The sequence below is a fragment of the Festucalex cinctus genome, chromosome 6 (assembly GCF_051991245.1).
Source record: "Festucalex cinctus isolate MCC-2025b chromosome 6, RoL_Fcin_1.0, whole genome shotgun sequence".
In the NCBI taxonomy this organism is placed as follows: domain Eukaryota; kingdom Metazoa; phylum Chordata; class Actinopteri; order Syngnathiformes; family Syngnathidae; genus Festucalex; species Festucalex cinctus.
Window position 1 is genome coordinate 13,017,457 of NC_135416.1, and position 22,998 is coordinate 13,040,454.

The 22,998-nt window shown below is 38.4% G+C and overlaps 1 protein-coding gene across 1 annotated transcript; it reads right to left on the reverse strand.

The window, feature by feature from the left end:
• Positions 1 to 4,764: 4,764 nt before the first annotated feature.
• spock3 (SPARC (osteonectin), cwcv and kazal like domains proteoglycan 3) lies at positions 4,765 to 20,987 on the reverse strand. The gene is made up of 11 exons (XM_077524523.1): positions 20,825 to 20,987; positions 20,558 to 20,680; positions 13,007 to 13,046; positions 10,726 to 10,834; positions 10,163 to 10,271; positions 8,617 to 8,725; positions 8,323 to 8,427; positions 7,347 to 7,568; positions 7,120 to 7,182; positions 6,913 to 7,050; positions 4,765 to 6,160 (listed from the first exon to the last, which is right to left on the reverse strand). Exons 2-11 carry the CDS (start codon positions 20,678 to 20,680, stop codon positions 6,015 to 6,017), a joined length of 1,164 nt encoding a protein of 387 aa, XP_077380649.1. The 5' UTR covers positions 20,825 to 20,987; the 3' UTR covers positions 4,765 to 6,014.
• Positions 20,988 to 22,998: the final 2,011 nt, after the last annotated feature.

The following is a 22,998-nucleotide window of genomic DNA, read 5'->3' on the forward strand; positions in this document are numbered from 1 at the left end:
CCTTCATGAAAGCATACAGATTATTTTGTTTTGAACCAAAATAAATCAATTGCTTTGCGTATGTTTCCTCTTCTTACACAACCAGTAGCTGAATCATAATTTATGTTTGTGCACTCTTAGTTTTAAATAATGTCGTGTTTTTGAAAAATAAAATAAAATGAACATAAAAAAGAGATGAAAAATTTAAACCTATAAAGCCAGAACCATGAAATATATGAGAGAAAATTATGATTCTTTGCAAATAGGGTATTTATTGGTACTTTTGAACAAACATTTTTTTTTAAGTAAACTTCCACATATATGACTTTTTGTTTTGTGTCATATTTGATACATCTGGTCACAATGCTTTAAATTTGTACATTCATCCATCCGTCCATTTTCGTAACCACTTATTTATAACTGTGAAAAATATAATAGATGTATCAAACATATTAGTATTTCCAAAAATCCGAAAGAACATTTCCCACTATTAAAAAGTATAGGTGTCTCTCCTTTCTCAATTGGGGTGATCTTGCAAGGTTACTGGAAAAGCCATCAGCTGGGTGATACTGCCCTCTAAAGGATTGTCTGTGCAATGCATGTGTCCGATTATATACATCAGGGTTTTAATGGGGGCGGGAATATTATACTGAAATAGAGAGCTCAAAATGTCTTGTACTTAATATGATACGTTTGGCTTTATAGGATTAAATTTTGTATTTATTTATCCGATTCACTGATTATTCGAAAAAATAATCAACAGATTAATTGATTAGTGAAATATTTGTTAGTTGCAGCTCTATTTTTGTCTTTTTTTTTTTACTTGTCTTTTGTTTTAACAGATAAACCCATAGTGGCTCCATGCAGTAAGGTGCTACCATTAAATATCTTGTGTATGCAGGCACCCTTGAAGTTTAAAGTAGTTTAACAAAATGACAATATTTTTGACAATGGGCTGGACAAATGTATATTAGTATATTTGATTGGAGAGCCTATTTTAGAATGTGAGTAGGAGTTTGTAGTTGCCTTGAATTAGCAGAAATCTTATGTTACTTATCACCCTCATACAGACACCATAAAACATAATCTACAGTACAGTACAGTTCACTTATTTTCACCATTCTCGATTGATTTTGTAGCTGCCTGTCAACATATCGTTGCCTTTTTATGTAAGGTATTTATCTTACCGACGAGCAGTATTCATCATGTGTTGTGTTGATGAAATAGAATTCTGACCTGTCGAAAAAGGCTCACTTCAAATGCTAAATAGTTTCCAGCCATTAAACCTGTCCTGTCCGACTCGCTAATAATGTGCATGCTGATTCAGCCACAGAAACATGAGCTTCCTGTGTGCGTGTCGGAGTGTATTGACTAACAGTGACCATTCCTGCCTTCTCAGCAGCTCGGCACAATCCCATACAATGAAAAGAGAATTGTAAACATACAGTTGTGAGGCTACATCATTCACCAAAACCCCAAAACAATCATTCTGCAGGCCAATTTGAAAATGCTGATTTTTTTAAAATGTCATTTTCTCTAATGGCTGGATTATGCAGATACCTTATGAATTGTTTTATACTATATATGGTGGATACTGTTATGAAAAACGTCAGTACAGTATACCGCCCTAACAGTCAACTTACAATTAAAAAAAATGCCTGTAAAAACACACCTTGCTTATCCAAGAAACCTGATTTCCCAACATCAAACATGCTTCCTGCAAATTGAGGCACTTCCCACCACAGCTTGGGCGGTCAGTCTCCACAGATCATTTTTGTATTGTTGGCCCTTGTCCAACAACTGGGTGGAAGTGAGCCTCTCCGAGATTGCATCTGATGTGCGTATTTCCACAGGCTAGGGAGCGTTAAAGTGAGCGTTTGACATTTACTCAGTAGTGCTTGCCAATGCACGCACACACAAGCGAAACAATGAAAAGCGTCATATTAGCCTAGCTTCCAATTTTCTTTGCCCTCCACTGAAACAAGGAAGTGGATGTAAAAACATGTCATATGCCCTAGCTAAAAACACATATTAGCTAATATTAGTTTAGCTAGCAAGTAATCCTATGATGTTCCCTTCATAAAACATAATTTGTGTAGCTTAAGGCATCCTACTCAAAAGCCAAAAAAATAAAAAATAAAAAAAAAAAAGCAATATGAAAATGGGAGATTGTTGTCATGTGTATTAAAGGTCACAATGGTGTAAAAAAAAACAAAAAAACATTTAAAATTCTAAGTCTAATTTTTTTTAATCACACAAAACTAGCATTTATACAGGGGTGTGTAGACTTTACACATTTACTGTTTACAGTACTATCTACTGTACATAATAGCTATTATGTGATTTCCCTAATGGAGACTGCAACGTCCCTGTCACAAGACTGTTTCCATAAAGCTCATGTAACCACTACTAATAAATAAATAAACTAGACTAAGTGCAATTTCTGGAGAAATTACGTGGGAATGCTAATAGCTGAACGCTAAGGTTTGAATGCATGTGGAATGCTTATGAAGTAAATTGAGAGATAAATTATGAAATTATGACCTGGTTAGGAAAAGTCGATATTACAAGTTAAATTGTGCAAATACTGTAAGTAATGTGGAATCAGACAATATCTACCCCAGGAGGTGTGAATTTTTATTTTAAGCTAGATGAAATTTGAACAGTGTAAATTGGAAGTATTATGTGGGAGTTGTTACGTGGCAAAAAAGTGTGGAGAATAAAAATCACAATAACATTTTTGGGAATGCATTCCCACAATAAGCCAGTGCCTAAAACTTCACATTTACTTACATAATAGCTTTGCATTTCTATTTGAGGGCTTCCTTGACTTTTGTCCCCACAAGTGATGAATACCAGCTCGTGCACACACAGACATATTTACGGTACAGCAGTTCCTGCATCTTGTCTGGAAACAAACTTTCTGGGTCAAAGTACCCGCTTTTATATTGCAACATTATAAGTTTGCTCCCCACTGTACTGAATTCACTAAAGCTCATTTCTGCTCTCTGTATGTGTATATGCACTGTATAGCGTTCGTGTGATGCTAAGTCATGAAATATTAAGCTGTTCTCGTACATAATGCAGTGATGCTGCTGCGCACACACACTCACGCACGCACGTCATTGCGGACAAACAAGCGCTTTGTCACCCCCCACCTCCAAAATGGCTTTAAGTTATGCATAAGCGCTTGTCAGTCGTCATCCACATCTTGTCATCACTTTGTGGGCCGTATATTTCATCAACTTTGCAACTCAAGAGTTTTCACTTCCCACTTAAAACATGTTCCTTTATTTCCTTTCTACCACAGACGTGTACACTACATAAGTTCCTTTTTTCCCCATTCAAAATGAAGTCAGGGGGAAGTGAAACAATGAGGGGATTGGAATGTGTTTGCAAAGGACACAGGCGCAAACAATGGTCAATATAGATTTTTATTTCAGCAAATCATAAGTACACTGTAAAAAAAGAAAAGAAAAAAAAGAGGAAAAAGAAAAGCATCTGAAAGGCCAGAAGCTTTAGACGCTAGCTAAGTGTTGAGAATAGCTACAGTCTCTACTCTAAGCTAGTCAAGTTTGCAAGTAGAATTATTTATCAGAATTTCTTGATGCACTATAAAGTGGAATTCCATGTTAAGACAGTCAAACCATGAACTATTAGGGCCACATTTGAGTTTTGATGGCACACTTTAGAAATATCGAGAGCTTGCTGAAAAAATAAACAGATGAGCACAATGTGTCCCATTCGACACCCTAAAAATGGAAATCAGGTTCTTTGAGAGGGGGAAAAATCATATTGAACATGGTCCAAAAAATTTGATAAATCTCTTTGGTGGCGGGGAACTAGAAATGTCTACATGGAATACAACAATATTCACTGAGAACAGTGGTGTTGTATCGGTTGCCAGCACCCAGGGTGGACCAAATATTTGCATCCCCGCCTAGATTGTGGACCCCCAAGAATTTTCCACTAGGACTGAACAATGTTTTAGTGAACTTTTTTTTTTTGTGGCCACACTGGAATAAAGTGTAATTTCACATCCACTACAGTAGGTGGCAGTGGTGTGCTCATTGTCAGAGAGTGTGCAAAGTATTAGCTCTTTTGCAGAGGTGGATGAATAACAATTTTAAGTATACTTTTTATAGTCACGGTGGAGAGTTGGATGGGGCAATGATATAGTGCTGCCAACCGATTTTATTAATACAATATTTAAAACAATTCAATCACGAATTGTATCTGTAAATAATCACATTTTTTTTCTAATCTAACCTTATTAATCTCATTTTTCTACCACTTTCTATGAAGCTTGTAACAGATATTTACTCGCGTAAAATCCTGCAATTAATGCAAAATTATCAAATAGAAAATATATTTAGATTCACAGACTGTTCCAATAACTTCCTTCGATCCTTGAATACAATTCATCTCCTGTAAGATACAACTGTTGACCAAAATGATCAAAACTTAGCTTTACAGGCATCTTTTTTTTTTTATATTATTCTCATAGAAACAATTCTCAAAACTTTTCGCTTACAGTCCGTGTTTATCCTTCTTTGCGCTAGTGACTCTGCTTTAAGTTTGGCTGCACATGTGAGCAGAGGTTATCAGTTGTCACAGGAAGTAAATAAAACTTAGTTTTTGTTTTTTTTACGCTGAATTATATATATATATATATATATATATATATAATTCAGCGTAAAAAAAACAAAAACTAAGTTTTATTTACTAGTTTACTAGTTTTATTTTTTTTATTTATATATATATATATATATATATATATATGAAAATTAAAGATGAAAATACAATTAATTCCAGATTATTAATAAATTGCATCGTGTTTATCCCCTAAATAGCTCACATGCTCGTTTACGTCTTAGCAAACCTACGAAAGAAAGGAGAACAACAGCTGTAAGAGAAAAGCCAGCCAAAAAGCCTCTCGCTGTTTCCCAATCAGATCAGCTTAAGCCAGGTTCAGTGCATCACCTGCCCCTGCTCGAAAAAGGCACACCTTCACCTTTCCATCACCCTGCATGCCTCTGTGGTTCTTTTACTGTGCAACACATTTCTTCTTTTCAAATCCAACGAGACAAAAAAAAAAAGAAAAAAGAAAAATGCATAACATCTACTGTACAGCATGTTTTTTTTTTTTCTAAGCTCAGTAAACATCTTTTATGTGATTTGTTGCTAGCCGTGCTTCAATCTGTACACGCTATTTTGAAGTTGGCTGCTGCGACGTCACGCAGCGTTTGAACATGCTACAACAAATCCTCTGTAATCATCCAACAATGGATTAGAAAAATACATCACCAATTCCACCCTCGACGCCTCTGGCTTTTTTCCCTCCCTCTAAGCACTAATCGGTAGCTGAGCCTTTTGAGATGATTTGATTTTTTTCTTTCTTTCTTTTTTTTTTTTTTTATATAGGTTTCCAACGTTTAACATTTTTGTCTCTACTCTTCCAACGTCGAAGCGTGTCGGACCCTTATCTTGTTTTTCCACACAGTCACAGTTACGAATGGAGATGAAAAGAAACCTAAAGAGTGCACTATTCTCTTATCTACATCATCAACATCCCACCTATACACAGGAAGATTAGATAAGGAGCAGGAGAGCGAGGGATGAAGAAGAGGAGGGAGGAAATCTCTTAAATAGCGCGCCTCAGGCATCAACACACTCGAGAGTGGCGTACAAGGACAGGACACAGTAGAGGACACGAGCGTCCAATGAAAGGGGAGCTCTTTGCACATGTGACCACATCCAAAGCACAGGATTGGCTGTCATTGTTGGCAACGGCACTCGAGGCAACAAATGCCATTAGCCAACACTATTTTATAGTCAGGAAGTAAAATGAAAAGAAACATGAAACATCTTCTTTTTTTTTTTTTTTTTTTTATACATAGAGGTATAAACAAAGACAAAGATTAGTCCTTAGGCTGTTAGTATGATGAAATATCTGCCTGGGGAGTCGCCTAGAAACGTGCAGTTTGACCAAACAGTTTCTTTTTTCTTTTCTTAAAAAAAAGAACACAATAAAATTACGACAGGTATTCATCGTCGTCATCCTCGTCGTCGTCCTCATCGTCCATCCCGGCCTGCTCACTGAGGACGAAGGAATCTTCGTCGTCTTCGGTGATCAATGAGTCTCCGCTACCGAGATCTCCTGAAGATTCTAAAATCACGCCTAAACACAGAGAACGTCACAATTGACTTCCGGAAGTGTGCTTCTGTGCGTGAAAGCAATCTTCCAAGAGTTTAATTTGACACAAATAGTAAACAATGTTCATAGCTAGCGTGACTCCCTGAAGCTCAGCAGCCCGGACAAGAAACAAGCTGGGGTATAAGTTGCACACTAATTTATTTAAGCTTTGTTTTCTAGTTAGCGAAGCAAGCTAGCTGCTGCCTGCCTGCATATGGACAGACGTCAGGCAGAAAGATGGCCGTCATCCAAACATGAATTACTCAGACAAAAGATCCTTAAATACGTCTTTAAGGGACCAAAAATAAATAAATTCATGACATAATTTTTTTTAATTAATAGGTTGATTAATCAGTTATCTGCATTTTTATTCTTCCAAATCGGATTTGATCTGATTACTAAATTGGATTAAAAAAAAAGAGAAAAAAAACAATATCAGTATCACAATTAACTATACAGAAAATTTGCTCCTTGACTAAGCTGCAGGTAACTTAGATGCACCTGCACATCATCTTAACTTTTACTGTATTGTTCTCTTTGCACAATTTTTTTCACATTGGTTCTCAGCAACACCAATAAAAATAAAGCGCAGGCAATTTGTTTCTGATGCCATCTTAAATGAGCACTAAAACTCATTGTGACCTTTTTCCTTTACATGTTTCTCAATTTGCATACTGTATCTCCTCGTTTTGAATGTGTTGCTCCCTTTCTCGGTTCCCTCGCATGACTTCACCTACCGCAGTCAGCCGGGCCGTGGGTGCGCGAGCCGGCCAGCTCGTTGCCATAGCGATCCACACACCAGCACTGGCCTCTGCTGCTGTGGCACTGGTGCGAGCGATAGTAGCCGTCCTCGTCGCAAGAGGGCAGATACTGGCCTGCGAGACGGATACACGATTAGTGTTTCCATGCGTGCGTACTGCATGTGTGCGTGCGTTTGGGCTTACCGAGCAACTTTTTCCCCACTTGCTTCTTGCCGATGGATGACAGCTCAGCTTTGCAAGGGGAGTCTAGAAAGGCGACAGGAGGTTCTGAGGTGACAAACTGCACACGTCTGCTTATGTTTTGTTGATGGGAACTTTGACTTTTTTGTGTGCTATTGTGACACTGCGTTCCTGCTTTTTCGACAGAAATGACTTCCCGTCTAAGGCAACGCTAAAGCGACATTCATTACCTGTGTACCTCTGGAAACAGGTGCACCACTCGGAGCTGGAAATAATTTTGTCGGTGTGCGTATCGCATGACTTGAAGAATGCGTCGGAGCACGGCTCGTTCTTGTCCAGGTAGAGGCTCTTGATCTCTGATTGGTCCAGTTGGAGGTCAAAGTTCGTGTCCAGGCGGGAGAACATCCATCCGAGAGGATCTTTGCATATAGGCGATGCCCCGATTTCAAATTCTGGTAGGGACAGACGATCAGAGATTTTGTAGCCGACGGCTTACGAATTATACTTTTGATGAAAAATTTCATGCATATAGCACTTTACCAAGCCTTATATTCATTTTTTGGAAACGCATATCAGTTAAACATGCGAACATAGCTGCATCAACCTACGTAAATAACATATTTTAAACTCTATAATTCCCTACCGTACACTGGCCAACATTAAAAATATGCATCTAGTTACATACATGTTTCGTCTCAGCATGGGTGAGCAGACAGATTATACTGTACGTCTCGCGCTATTTAGACCTCATTGAGTTCTCATTAAAAGGATACTTTACTTATTTTACCATTTTGGCCAATCAAAAGTGAATATTTGGTCTACAATTTGATATTTTCATTATTTTTTATGTACAATTAGTACCTTTAAAAACACATTTTGGAACTTCCTGTCAACTGAGAATGACATCACATGTGCTCAGAGCTCACAGCTTGCGTCACATGACCAAACCTAGAAAGCAGGTCAGCTATGTAACCATTACCTGAGTCCTGAGCACGTGATGTCATTTCCAGTCGACAACAAGTGTCAAAACTGTTTTTCAAAGTATTAATTGTACGAGAACAATAATGAAAATATCAAATGAATTATAGACAAAATATTCACTTTTTATTGCTATAATGGCCTAAAAATGTGAAGTATCCTTTTAAGACTAATCAAGTTGAGGTAATACTATGTATATATAATATATATATATATATTTGTACTCACTGTTCTTCTGGATCTTGTCTCTCTTGTGGTTGCCGTTGTCATGTAGCACTCTAAACCAGTCTCTGAGTCGCCCCACCACCTCCTTGAGTTCAGACTCGCTGCACACTGAGAGAGAACAACAGTCATGATTAATGATGCCGCTTTATTGCTTCGCTCCTTCATTTTGGTGGCTAAGAGGCGACGGAATCACTTCAGGTGATCAATGATCTCGAAAAAGGCGCCGGGATATCATCTGCCTGTTCATCCTGATCATGCACCACAGTATCCATCTTAGTGTGTGTGCGTGTCTCTCACCTTTCCTCTCTACGGAGCTGTCTTCAGGCTGAGCGGGGCAAGGACACATGCCAGGGCACTTGACAGCAATCTTCTTGCCAGTGATGCATGCCTGGTAGTCTAACTTGCACTAACACAATGAAACCCAGGAAGTAGAAAAATGTGAGTCGTATTATGAGAAAACTAACGTGACTCACTTGTTTCTACTCAGGAACATGTTTAGTTTATGTGTACAAGGGGTGGGAAATCGCAGAGCTCTCCTGATACAATATTATTGCAGTATTTTGCCAATGATAGCCTCTGATATAACAATTTTGCAATGGGAATAATATCTACATCATAGTATCCATGTACAACCATGTACTGTCCTGTATGCTATATAGTCACACCGTCTATATATTGTATGTTTGACCCATCTTAAAACAATACAAAAAAAATTCACAAAGCTCTCAATTTAATAAATCTATAATGTCTTTATATTTTCCATCGAAAAAAAATATAATTCATAGTAATGGCTGAGTAATTTATAGTACTATACTTTCGTTACAACAGCACTTGGTTGCACTTGGTGTGGTGACTCATCAGGACAAATTAAACTGAGTAGCGGTAGCATTCAGATATTAAAAACACAACATAACATTTACAATGTGTAGGTGCATATACTGTAAGTCAAACTGGTTCTGAAGTCAGTCCTTCTCACAAGGGGGGGGTTGTTGGATTAGAAATGCTTCTTAATATTGACCCCAGGGAACATTTTTTTTTTCTGTACTAGAATTAAGTGTAATTGCACATCCACTACAGTAGGTGGCAGTGGTGCTCTCATTGTTAGAGAGTGCGCAAGGACCTGTCTGCATAGGTGCAATAATTTATAGAGAATCATACAATTTATAGTCGAAACAGAGAGTTGAGGGTACAAAATATTTTCTTTTTCCTGGGGAGGGGGCGTAACAAAAAAAACCAATATACTGTTGAGTAGGGATGTAACAATATCCAAACATCACGATACGATATTTATAATGATACGAAGGTCACAATACGATAATTATCACGATATTGTGTGTGTGTGTGTGTGGGGGTGTGTGTGTGTGTGTGCGTGTGTGTTATTTAAAAAAGATCTCAATATTGTAAAAAAAAATTAATAATAAGAGCTCATACTAAAAAAAACAATATTGTGCTTTTGTACATAACTTAAATAAAGGTTAAATAAAAAAAACAAAAATAACAGCAATGCATATAAACCACCTACAATCGCTCATAACAATATTGAGGCACTTACTTGCTAATGCAAGCTCACATTGATCGCTTCACAAGCAAATTAGGTTCCCTTTCATCTGACAATTAGCATAATTTTAAACATAGAGGGCCAAAAGATCCCTAATACAATTAAATTTCAATAATAAACTAGCCACTAGAGGGTGCTAGAACTGCACAAATGGAAATCAACCTGACTTTTTTTTAACAGATGTGTTCCTTTTAAATATTGTGAACATGACGACGACGGTATTGTGGCAGTTTTAATATCACGATATTATCGTTACAGCCCTGCTGTTGAGTGCACTCATGGTACCTTGGTCGAGTAGGTGTGGCCGTCGGTTCCACAAACAGGGGAAGGGTGGACCACGGGGCAAGGTTTGCACTTTGAGCCGGGACTCTGGTACAAACTGGGGTCTTTAAAGCTGGAGAAGAGAAACACGACGATGAAGATTGAGGATATGCGTGTGATCATTTTCTCATTCGATATGTTGGTAATGTATTGCGGTGCATGGCTGAGAATGGAGAAATGAGGTCAGCGTGGCGTGGCTGTCCCGAGTTCAGTCTGCAGTACGTGTCGCCACCAAACACACACAACAAACTCATCTCCAAGGCCCATTCACATAACTTGGCAGAGCTTTGCGTCAGTGTGGTAATTGGACTCAACAGTCACCATCACGAGGGAGCGCGGCAACCAGTACAGAGGAAAATCCCTCCGAGTGAGGAGACAACACATTAGGCTGCCATGAAGCCGGGGGAAGTCATAAAAACTTGATTTGCTGCTGATAGGAATTTGCAGCTTTGTCATATGGAAACATCTGACTGCAATTTAGCGGGACCGTTTGAACATGTGAGTGTGAGTGTGCTTGTGCTGATTACCTAACCCTCCTCTGGCTGATACAAGTGGCTGTTTTGTAGTCCTCGGCCACACACACCTTGTGGCGGCCACATTTGATCTTCAGACATGGGTCTTTGGTGGGATCAAGGCCTGTGCGCGCACCCACACAAAAAAAAGAACTCTTTTAAGTATGTGTATTGTGGCTCTTTCTAGGAAGCGTTTCTAGAAACAATAAACAGAGAGAATAATCTCCTCGGATTAAATGTTCGTTTTGTTCTTTCCGAGACGCGTCAGCAATTCTTTAGTCAAATCGTGTACTTTCATTTTTATCCTCTCAAGCTACATGGATATGTGTGAGACATCTGCTTGCGTATGTTAATTCTAGCCACTAATGTCTCTCTCACGCCAAACCTAAAGCCGTAATACCGTAAGTATCCTTACAGCTAAAAACAGACGGAACTAGTTATAGATACTACGTCTGACCTCACATCAGCCGTAGCTTGCGCGGTGATTCTTAGCTAGCAGCCGAGGGCTAACGGGCAGCTTTTAATTTTAGATGTGAACGTTTTAGCTTGAAGGTGCGATCTTTATTGGTAAGCACGAGTCAGCCACTGGTCGCAGGTCTGCCTTTGGCACGTACAGTGACATATACAGAGAGGATCCGAGGCCCTGCACTGATCCGGGAACGGTTTGTGAGCGACCTCCGCTAAAGAACCTTAGGGTAATCCCTGAGCAGCTTTGCTAGATTACACAGCCTCCATCCTCCAACGCACTCTCTAATACTATTGTTTCCCTGTCATGTCCAGTGTGGATATGGCGTGCTAGAGGTTACATTCGTGACTTTTATGCGCTCACGTCCCAGCGGGCTGGGGTGCGAGTTCGCATTTATCACCCGCTCTAGTACAATAGCGAACCAAGGTGACTGGAGGGATAAAAATGATGTTTCCATTGTCATTTACTTTTATTAGATGATCAGTCGCCCGGGGATAAAAGGGGGATAGCTAGTCGCCTGTCAAATGACAAACGGCTACTGTGATGAAGAGTAAATTTCAATTTGAGAGCAAACGGAGTGCATGTGACTGAGCAGCAGCTCCTCTTGATTCCCATTAAGTCTTTCTATCCAGGCATGTTGGCTCGCTTCATTAGATGAGCACGAGAGCACAACTGAGGAGAAATTACAGACTTTCGTTCCTTTTCTACTTCCTTTTAAATGATGCCAGCAGACACAAAATATATTTGTTTTTGGTACATGTTCTGAAAAAAAAAGAAAAGAAAAGAAACAGCACAGTTTTGTATATATATTAAAAAAAAATTAAAAGAGAATGTAATAAAATAAACTGGTTTTATAAATTGTTCTCATTTTTTCTTTGTCAGCTCGACTTTTTGTCCAGAAAGTGTATCAGAAAACTGTGGCTCTCCTTTTTTTCTCCACTTCACTCAAGCGGTCACCAATTAAAAATAAATAAATAAAATAAATGTAAAAAAAACAACAACAAAAAAAACTCATAAGCAGATAAATAAATAAATAAATAAATAAGCATCGTACGGCTTGCACATCTTTTTTTTTTTTTTTAACTGGTGGACAAACTAACTAAAGAACTAATGTATATATATATATATATATATATATATATATATATATATATATATATATATATATATATATATATATATATATATATATATATATATATTAAAATCCACTGGCAGAAATGAGCTTCTGACCGTAAACAACAAGAACTCATGTAGTAGAAATGGGCTTCTTAAAGTAAATAAATTTAAAAAAATGAAAAAATAAAAAAATAAAATAAATTAAAAAAAGTTTTTTGGAAATGTAAACTTTTTTTCTTTTTTTTTTAACTGGTAAGAATGGGCTTGGCTTCCATACAAAAAACATGGTACCCAGTATTTGAATATACACAATAAGGCATGGAATGAAGACGTTACAGTCTACTGAAATTATTCCTACTAAAAAGATCTTCAAAAACTTTTTTCATTCATATTTTTTGTATCCATTTTTGAAAAATGTATGAAAATCGTGAGTTATCGATATCTTTTTTTACTGACTAGCATTTTCAGCACAGGACATCTGACGTCTTGGTAGAATGTTGTGCCACTGTTTTGGGGCTCATTACAGCAAATTGTGTATGGAGATGATGCAAAGGTTTTGGGTTTTGGATTAGAAAAAAGCTGTGATTTTATTTTCAGGCCTTTACTAAAAATGAAGCACAGTAGCTTCCAAAGAACATATTGGTACAGATATACATAGAACTATACAGAAGTGTGAACAAAAATAGTGTACTGCATTTTATAGACACAGACCTTGATCAAAGGGCTTGGCTGGCGTCCATGTTCCCGGCTCCTGAAAAAAAGGTTAACAAGGACATGGTTTCAAAAGACACTTCAAATACACGCATATCTACATGACAAATTCAATAGCAATGAAAGGATCTATACAAACCTCCACTTCCTTTACGGAATGCATTATAGAAAGAGTGGAAAGGAAATGATTTTGTTAGTGGTTTCTTTATCAGAGAAATGGATGAAAGTGTCGGTGAGCATCAATCACCACCGCTCAGGGCGTGCGTGTGTTTTGCAAAGATAATGCTGTGACTTGAGCGTAGCAATGGGAATCTCATCAAACTGAACAGTGGAAAAAGCAAACATTGAAAAACAAAAGCATATAGAACATACAAGAAAACAGAACGGTAGTTGTGTATCTTCCTTTTCAGACAACGAATCAAATACAAGAAGACTTATTTAAATTGTACTAATTTTCTGAAACATGAGCACTGACTAACAACACAAGGAGAGATCAGCATGTTCCAACAATGTGACTAACTGTGTGACCTAAACATAATGCTGATTAATCAGCAGGAGCCGCCTTATGAAACGTTTTCCCAAAAAACAAATGTTTTATTCACATTCATTTTGATGAGAACTGCTCATCCCTATAATAAGTAGAACATTAAATTAATGTGATTAGATAATACTGTTTGAGACTGCACAAACTGCTTTTCTGTGACTTTCTTCCAGGCCATGCAAATCAAACAGAAAAGGAAGGAAATGGGCTGATAAAGCAGGAATACGTTTAACAGTGCGACTAAAAAGAAACAAGTTGAACGGCATTTTTTTCCCCCCTCTGATGTACTGATGCAAGTCCCTACTGAAAGAAGCATTTCTAATTTAGGTGGAGTTACTTAATTATGTGGTATAATTAAGTGAATTTTCTTCCAAAAATCTCTCTGAAGTTCTTGCTTCTGTGGTGTACAACCGAATGGTTTCGTTTCATTTAGGGCGGCACATTAAATATCTCGGTTTTTCGATACCCTAATGAAAATTCTCCAGAATAATCAAATATTTAGATTTTGGATTAAAAATAAATGAATGAATAAAGAACAAAATGACACTTCCTCTTCATAATGAACCAACAACTGGTTTTCATTCTTAGATAAGCAACATTATTGCTTTAAGAGCTTATGTCGAATTGCTACTGCCATGTATGGCCGAAAAATGTAAGTACTCCCTTAACACAACGTGCACATGATGTCACATATGCAGATAGAGGGCGGAAAATTCAAACCCGAATCCAGTCCGAAAACTAGAGGCTTGCCCAAGTGCCCACTGTGAACAGCTAAAGTGTTAATCTGCTAATTAGAAGATGTTTATTATTATGTTTAGCCATAAATGGTAAAATAAAAAGGCTATTGTAAAGATATTTTTGGCAAAATGTTACATAGAGCAAATTTAAGATCGCTCAATAATTAGTAAAAATAAATAAATAAATAACACACTTGTGGACTGACCAATTGTAAGATTTGTGGGGAAAAATAATATAAAAATTGTGACATAGGGGTTTTTAGCTCAAAGCCAGTGTTATATTACTTTACTAAAAGGACACCGTCAGACTATTTCTGTTGAAAATTTAAAGTTGATATTCATTGTAGAATTTAATTTATGATGTTTTCTGTTTTCCTAAGAGTGTTTCACGTAGTAATTAGAATTAAAAGCACTTTAAAAGATCAGTCACACAAACCCACACATAGACAAATCTATCAAAGTGCAGAAATTAATCCAGACGAGGACATTTTTTTTTTTTTTTTTTTTTTTTTATGTTTTGAAGATATAGTTGTTGTTTTTTCTGTCTGTGTTTCAGTTTCCATTCTCAGGTTCCTCCTTTTCAGTTTTCGGTTTCAGCCAACAATGTTCATTTTACATCACATTGCATCCATATACACGTTTATTTCGCCACAATGGACTAAGAAAACTTTATTTTATTCAAACTACTTCACTAAACAATTTATAAAAAATATATTGCATATTAGCATAAAAATACATTGCAAGTCATATGTGCATAAATGCATACATACAGTATATGTCCTTGTGGATTGTTATTTTTTCCAAAGGATGACATTTTAATGTCAAATCCTCCTCCTCTTTCCCCTTGTGCCGCCCTTCCATGATGTCGAGAGGGGCCAACTCTTGCCATTTTTTTCTCAGTTCTTATTACTGCCCCTTTCTTGTCCTATATTACTGATTCATTTTCATATTTTCCCTTTACAAGGTCATCATATTTCATTACTAAGAAATAAACTCAAGTGAGGATTTACAGCACTGTATGTTTTTGCTGTGTGAGCTTCCATTCTCCTACTTGAGATGTGAATGAGGAAAACAACAAAACAATAAAAACCGCTCTTGGTCTGATTTTTTAATAGATTGAATACAACTCACGCAAATAAACACAGTTCATTAAACAGGCAACATAAAGTATCATTATCAAAATGATTGTTGTGCAGCAAAATGTTTCAAAATTGCAGAAGAGAGGACAAATGCGCCTCGGTGTACGCATGCAATCACCTGCCGACTTTTGCCAAACATAAAAACCCAAATGTAACTATGGATGATCTAATTGCTTCCTGGGAGTCTAAAAATAGAAAGCATTCACTTTATCGCCCCATCTCTTTTCCACCTCTGTCTCTCTCTTCCTCTCACCCACTCAACAATCTTCTCTCGTCATTTGCACACAAACAAAATACTGTCACTCTCAAGGCCTATTAGCTCTTCTCATCTATTTTGCACTTGTGATAAAAATGAGTGCTCGAGAAAAATGTTGCATTTAATAACCGCTTCTATCACCTTTGCTTCCATCTACTGTAGTCAGAATGGATGCCCTCCCTCCTCCCTTCCATCCACCGCTAATTGTGCCCTAATGGCTTCCTCCTCTCTATTCTCCATTTTAATGTTCAACAAGAGAAATGCTCACGTCTTCACTGTACTCAGCCCGTCTGGTTCAAGCACGCACTCATGGACACACGCACAGATCAACAATGAGGTGCTCTCAAGTGGAAAAGGCCTCCAGGTCTGTACCTTCTTTGCATCATTCGCCCTCCAAAAGCGAAACAGCACACGACATATGAACACACGACCTTTAATGTGAAAATGATCGGTTCCTTTCACCGTTAAAATACAAATCAATCAAGCATTTTCAGGGGTTTTACTTTCTTAAAAAGGAAAAGGAGATTGTATATTCCTATGCAAATTAACTTTTTATTACTCTTGAACTTTCTCAGTTTGCTGAAAAGCAACAAACCAATGCAGTGATATAGATTAGCATGGGTTGCCAGGGCCGTGCAATGGTCAAATATTTGCACCCCCTCGAACAGGGGCGGGCAAATTAGTGTGCTCAAGAGCCATATTTGATCTTTTAAAATGCACATATGGATCAGCCCATTGCAAGATGAGGCAAAAAAAAAAAAAAAAATAGCGGGGGGTGTTAAAATTTTTATGCTAAATACTAGTGTATTTTAGTATTGGAATAATGTATCTTTTTTTTTTTAACAATTAAAAAAATATTTAACCAATAATGTTGAACCTGGATTAATTAATGAATTCATTAATTCCATCGATCCATTTTCTTGGCCGCTTATTCCTCATAAGGGTCACGGGGGGTGCTGGAGCCTATCTCAGCTGGTTCTGGGCAGTAGGCGGGGGACACCCTGAACTGGTTGCCAGCCAATCGCTCGGGCACACACAGACGAACAACCATCCACACTCACACGCACACCTAGGGACAATTCGGACCACCCAATTAACCTGCCATGCATGTCTTTGGAATGGGGGAGGAGACCGGAGTACCCGGAGAAGACCCACGCGGGCACGGGGAGAACATGCAAACTCCACCCAGGAAGGCCGGAGCCTGGACTCGAGCCCGAGTCTTCTGAATTAATTAATTAATTAATTAATTAATTAATTTCATTATTTACAATTTTAAAAAAGACAATAAAATCACTGAATAAAAACAAGCAAAAAAAAATAGAGAATAAAAAAAACAGCTTAATTAATGAAACAAATGCTTAATTGGATTACAGCGAGAGTGTTTGACCCAGGCCGTACTTTGCCTAAACATGCCCTAAACATTGGTCCTTAAATATCAATCTCACACACCATTTTGGGCCACAGTAGGCCAAGATCATATTAGTCAAGGCATAAATGAGGTCAACAGGATATGTTATGATTTTAAAAATCAGCAGGTTCTGGGCTGTGGCTTGGTGTCTATGCGGCTGGCAGATTTGAACTTAAGGGTCAAAACTGAGTAGAGGACAGAAAAGCAGTTAGAATGAATTACATGACGCCTGTCAAGGCACATTTATGATTTGTTTTTAAATTAGGACCACGACTACAACTAATGCACATTTTTTCTCCAACCCTTCGAATGCCACTGAATCCTTGCAATTCTCATATTCTACTGTTTAAGATAAAAACTGTTCAAACCTGCCTTTACAAAACAAACAGTTTCTCATATGAATATAATCATATTGCATAATCTTAAATGTCGCGCATTGGCTGTGTTTTGATTTGTGCATTTAAATGTAAGACCAGAAATGAAGAGAGTGTATTTAAATATGTGCCCTAAAACTATACAATCAAAGAGGCAATAATATGTTCCAATATAAAGACAAGACATGTCACGCTCTCAATCACACCTCATTTTTGTTTTTTTTCCCCCAACCTTCCACAACAGTTAATCACTGAACTCGATGCTACAAAGTCTAAAAATTGAGATGCGGCTCAGAGAGCCCCAGGCGCTCTCCCAACAGGACTTCCATTAAATCAGTGGCCAAGATCCTATCTTGTGCACTTAGCAGGAGGCCTGCACTTACGGCTGCAAAGATAAAAGTCAGCCAGTATATGCTTAAAATATAACATTTAAATCAGATTAAGACTATCACAGAATACATGCAAATACAGTAAGACAAATTGGTCTGATTAAGACGTACTTAAGAAACTATTTCCAATCGACTGCAGGTGTTAGTTTGGCGAATCATGTTCGTAAATACGGTAGAATAAATAATAAACTTAGCATAAAATATGACTAATTACTTGGCTTGTGAACACTTAACTTATGTGTGAATCAGTTCTCTAGGGAACATCTGTAGGTTTGTCCTGTGATTCATGTAAACAGGAAGTTCCTGTGCAGCTCAAGAAAAATTGAAATGCAACCACAATCATACCGCGGTCTTTCAAAACTAGACTATTTGTCTCACGTTACACACAATCCCAGTTCCTCGTTGGCAACTTGGAACATCAGTGATGTGATTTAAGTGTGAAAATGACAGAGATTATATGCCTCTGCTTCAGTTTGTCACCCCGACATGAAAAATGTCACGAGAAGAGATTCGGAGAAATAGTATTCATCTTCACGCATGCAGCATGAAAGGTAAAGACCCTCATTAAAAGTGACGGGAATGAAAGGTGTGTTAAACCACCGGAGTGTGCATATATAATATTTAAGCAAGTAGGAGCAAGTCCAAATCACTTTTGATTGTCGATGTCTGGAGGCAAGAGACATATACACCTAAAATCCACAACATTAGATACATATCAAGTTTGATCCATTGCAGATGCAGTCTTTACGAAAATAGCCAGATCTGTCAGAGCCAACCACCATGTATCCTCACCTGGTATTTTCGTAATGCTAGTATATATAAAAAGGCCCATGTTGTGATCATAAGGACCGGAGTATGATCTGATTTGGACTTGGAATCCAACCAACTGAATGTACGGTAATGTACCAACCTAATTTAAAGAATGTTAAACAAAATCTGATTCTGTGTACGGTGGAAACTCGCTATAACGGACTAATAAGGCGCAGAGGTCAAACGTTAAAGTTGATTGTCCATTAAATTGAAGCCCTTTTTTCAAACATTTTAAAGTTTATCGAAACTTACCTTGCTGGTTCTGAGTGGCGGCAAAAATGTAGAAAGATGTGTACCAGTCTTATCGGATTGCGCAACAGCACCAGTAAATAACAGCGACCAATAGTTTACAATTACGCTCAAATAACTATTTTAGAACAGCGCGTGGGCGGGGCCAGTTGATGTTCGGACACAGGCAGGCGACTGAGGGAGTGTATTCTTACGAGGCAAAACTTGTGAACTGACTCCCTATTTCACCATGAATATACTTAACAAATGTATTATGGTCACAACAAACCTCTGCTACTTTGGTGTCTGGCACTATGTGATTAGCGATGTTGTGATCGGGATAAAATGAGTTTCCAGAGGAATGTCTACGCTGGGTTCAAGCATTTACAATTACACGGTAGTGATTTTCGCAAAAAATGTCATCGAAGACACTTATATGTGCTCTCTACATTTCGTCGTTGGAAATGGGCCAGGAGCTGAAAATCCAGACCGCAGGTATATTTATTGTCGGCTTTTTCAGCGTTAGCCTTGCTAGCTGCCTGCCTGCTACAACTTGCTAGCTAATATACATCATGGTGAATTGTAAATACAACAAAAAAATACGCTGAGTTTACCTACGGAGGCCAACGCTGCTTAGATGCGAAAATTAATATAAAATTAATATAAAGTATCGGCGCTATAGAACCGTATGCCTACAACAGCATGCTATTTGATCAGTGACAATGGACACTATTTTAGGGTTAATTCTAAAAATCTGTTAAATCGAAGTTCCACATTATGGATCTCTACCTTGGCTGAAAATTTTGGAATATTTTCTTCTAATACTTCTTCAATCTACTATGCAACAACCACAATGACAAACAACATATCGTTGAATGAATACTTCCGACAATGTCAAACAAAACAGGACACTATTATAACAGTGAAAGCAAATGCTGTGCTTGTATTCGATCTTATTATGTTGTATACCAGCATCTTTGCACATACACAGACTTGTGTAAGGGAGCAATAAAGAGGGATTTTTTTTAATTATTATTATTGCTTCATGTCATGCAAAAACAAAAAAGGGCCTTAGATGATGAAGGCAGCACAGAATCTCCTTGCAGGCCACTTTGCAGCCGAGCTCATGATGATGAGAGACTGGATGCCATTCGCCATGACAATGAGCAGCAGCACTAAGTGGCCTTAGGCATGTCGGGGTAATGGTGGCTGACAGCACCTTACTTTAAGCCTGTTATTTGAACCAAGAGCACCATGAGCCAAACACACTCACTACTTGAGAGAGGGCGAAGAGGGAAACCACTCGAGGCTATAGATATATTCTTTTAAAAAGACTTCCGTTCGAGATGCAGCACACTTTAGTAGCAGTGTGTAAATTGGCCATTTTGTGACATAAACAACACATGCAAGGGCAGACAGCATCCGAGCTTCATACCTGCACGGAATTCAGGCCTGCGCGCATGTGTGTGTTGTGTAAAAGTCCATGTTCAAGCAAGGAAACACACGTGAGGGTCATTTGCAATGTATGAACAACAATGTATCGAGGAGAGCGTGTGACTGACACACGCGCGCACACGCACACAAGAAAGACGGGCCCGCGCATGATCACTATCCACACAGACACACACAATGTGTGGGGGGGGGGAGCTGGTGGCGAAACGTGACTTACATCTCTGAATTTATCCCATCTTCCAGCGAGCCACTTATCATCCAAAAAATTGCCGCTGTCGGAACGAGCCGACACGCGTCCGAGGGCGACGGCGCACACGCACAGCAAGGCGACGCTCAGCATCTGCGGACACAAACAACAAACAAACACAACAACGTCAGATCGGGCCCGCCACGGTCCGTCTTGCACCGCAAAATGAACGAGCACGTCACGGCGGCACAGTGGAGTCGTGTGATGGTGTTCGGTTGTTGTTCTCGCCGTGCTTACCTTGTCGCATCCGCTCGTCTAAACTAAATGTGCTCTCTGCTGCTCTCTGTCACCACTAATATCAGCTCCCTCTCTCTCTCTCTCTCTCTCTCTCTCTGTGCACATGCAGACTGTCTGTGTGCAGCGTGTCGTGCACGCGCAGGACAGTGCACGCGCTCTGACAATCTTCCTCTCGAAGAGACTGCAATAGGATGACTGCATGCTATAGAATCTAGTTAGCATGATCTCTTGAAATTTTGGCCTTGAATTTAAGTATACATTCTATTCGGGTGTAATAACCTTATTTTTTGATCGATTGTATTTTTTATTTTATTTTACTATCTGTTCTTATTGCTGCTGGATATGTCAATTTCCCAGAGGGAGCCATCCCAAAGGGTTCAATAAAGTCAAGTCTAAGTCTATTAAAAATTGTACATATGTGTGAGTTCTCAGTTGGGCTTACACAGTAAATTCTGTCGAGTAAGTTTGACTCTATTTAGATAGGGACCAACTATATATACCCAGTTTTAGAGTTGGCTAAGATTTACACAAGGAAGAGAGTAAAATAAAGAATTGAAAAAAAAAAAAAAGTCACTCATGGCTTGAGTAACAAACTCACGCCCTTCAGCTTGGGAGACTGCCACACTACCATCTGAGCTATGCCCCTCCTACTGTTTGCTTATCTCCAAGACCAAATACATGTTTTTTGGTGTTCCAGCTGACAAGTGATGTACTAACACACGACAAGAGCTGTGTGCCTCAGGGAGTAGATTGTCTGTCTCCCAAGCTAAGCTGGAGGTCGTGAGTTTGTTCCTCCACCCTTGTGTGACTTTTATTTACTTTTTACCCAATTCTTTATTTTAGTTTATTCCAAGTGTAAATAGTACTCTAAACTGAGTCTATTTAGTCCCACTCTAAATAGAGTCAAATATACTCTACGGAATTTACTGTGTACAAGTTTACATGCAAAAGTACATCATCTTAGGCAAGGCAGCCAGACTTCCCTCTGCCCAGCCATTATGTCCAACTCCTTTGGGTATTCTGGAACAGGAGAGACACATTTTTGCCAGATATTATCAGTTCAACCTCACGGTATTGTATCGCAAATGGTACATTTATTTCTACATATAATCAGGCCTTCATAACCGAGTTTAAGACTGTGTTAGTAGCCTTTATTTATCCCTCCTTTCTGCTCAGAGCTATTAACATTCGAGCTTGGTAGTGGTGACTCATGAGGGTTTCGTCACGTTCCTGGCAGAGGATGACTCAGTACTGTAAACTGATGCTCGGAGGTGATACTGTCCGATTTAAAATAAATAAATAAATAAATACCTTAGTGGCCCACTCAGAGTGATTTGTGGAAGTGAGTGGAGCAATGTTACTGTATGCTTCTGTGTTTATGCTTGGGAGTGAAACAGGTAGTAGACAGCAGATTTGTTCCCATGGTGTTTTTTTTGTTTTTTTTTTTTTTTTTTTTTTTTTATACTTGAAAAATAGCAAAACTCTAGGGGACATGCTGTCAAAAATATTTTCTCATGATGTGTATATTGAGAAGAATACAAACTGAAGCCATTGTATGTTGTCACAGTTTTCTAATCGGTCTAATCTGCAAGGTGAGGACCTTGCTCAATGTGTACCCTGATATGCAGGACGTATTTTTGCTATTTGCTATACTTATGGAAGCCCATAGTTGCTGTTTACAATTTGTAACATGCAAAAGTGCATTAAACAAATATACACATATTCCACCTTTGGGTGCATGCATCTGTTTTTTGTTTTGTTTCAGTAATTCTGAAACAATACTGACATATTGCGATCATTTTGGTCACAAAAATTGTGGTATAAAATGTTCACAGTTTATCAAACCCCCACAGGAAAATGATTCCCCATTCCTTTCTTTCACGATTGAGGTGGGCATAAATCTTTAAGTTTCACTGTTTTTTCTTCCTCTATGAATAATGAGCATCTACCTTAAGACTTGTTTTTTACGAGCCATATACAGTACAGTTTGTCTTGTGTGCGTTGTGATGAAGATACCAGCAGGAAGCACTTCAATATGCTGGTGCCTGCTCGCTTGTGGACACGGTTAATGCGTGACATTTCAAGAGTACTTATCAAAGCACTCAGTGAAGTGCTCAATTTATTTAGTTTTGCACATTTTAAAAGGAATCCAGTGCAGCAAGACACAGCTCTGA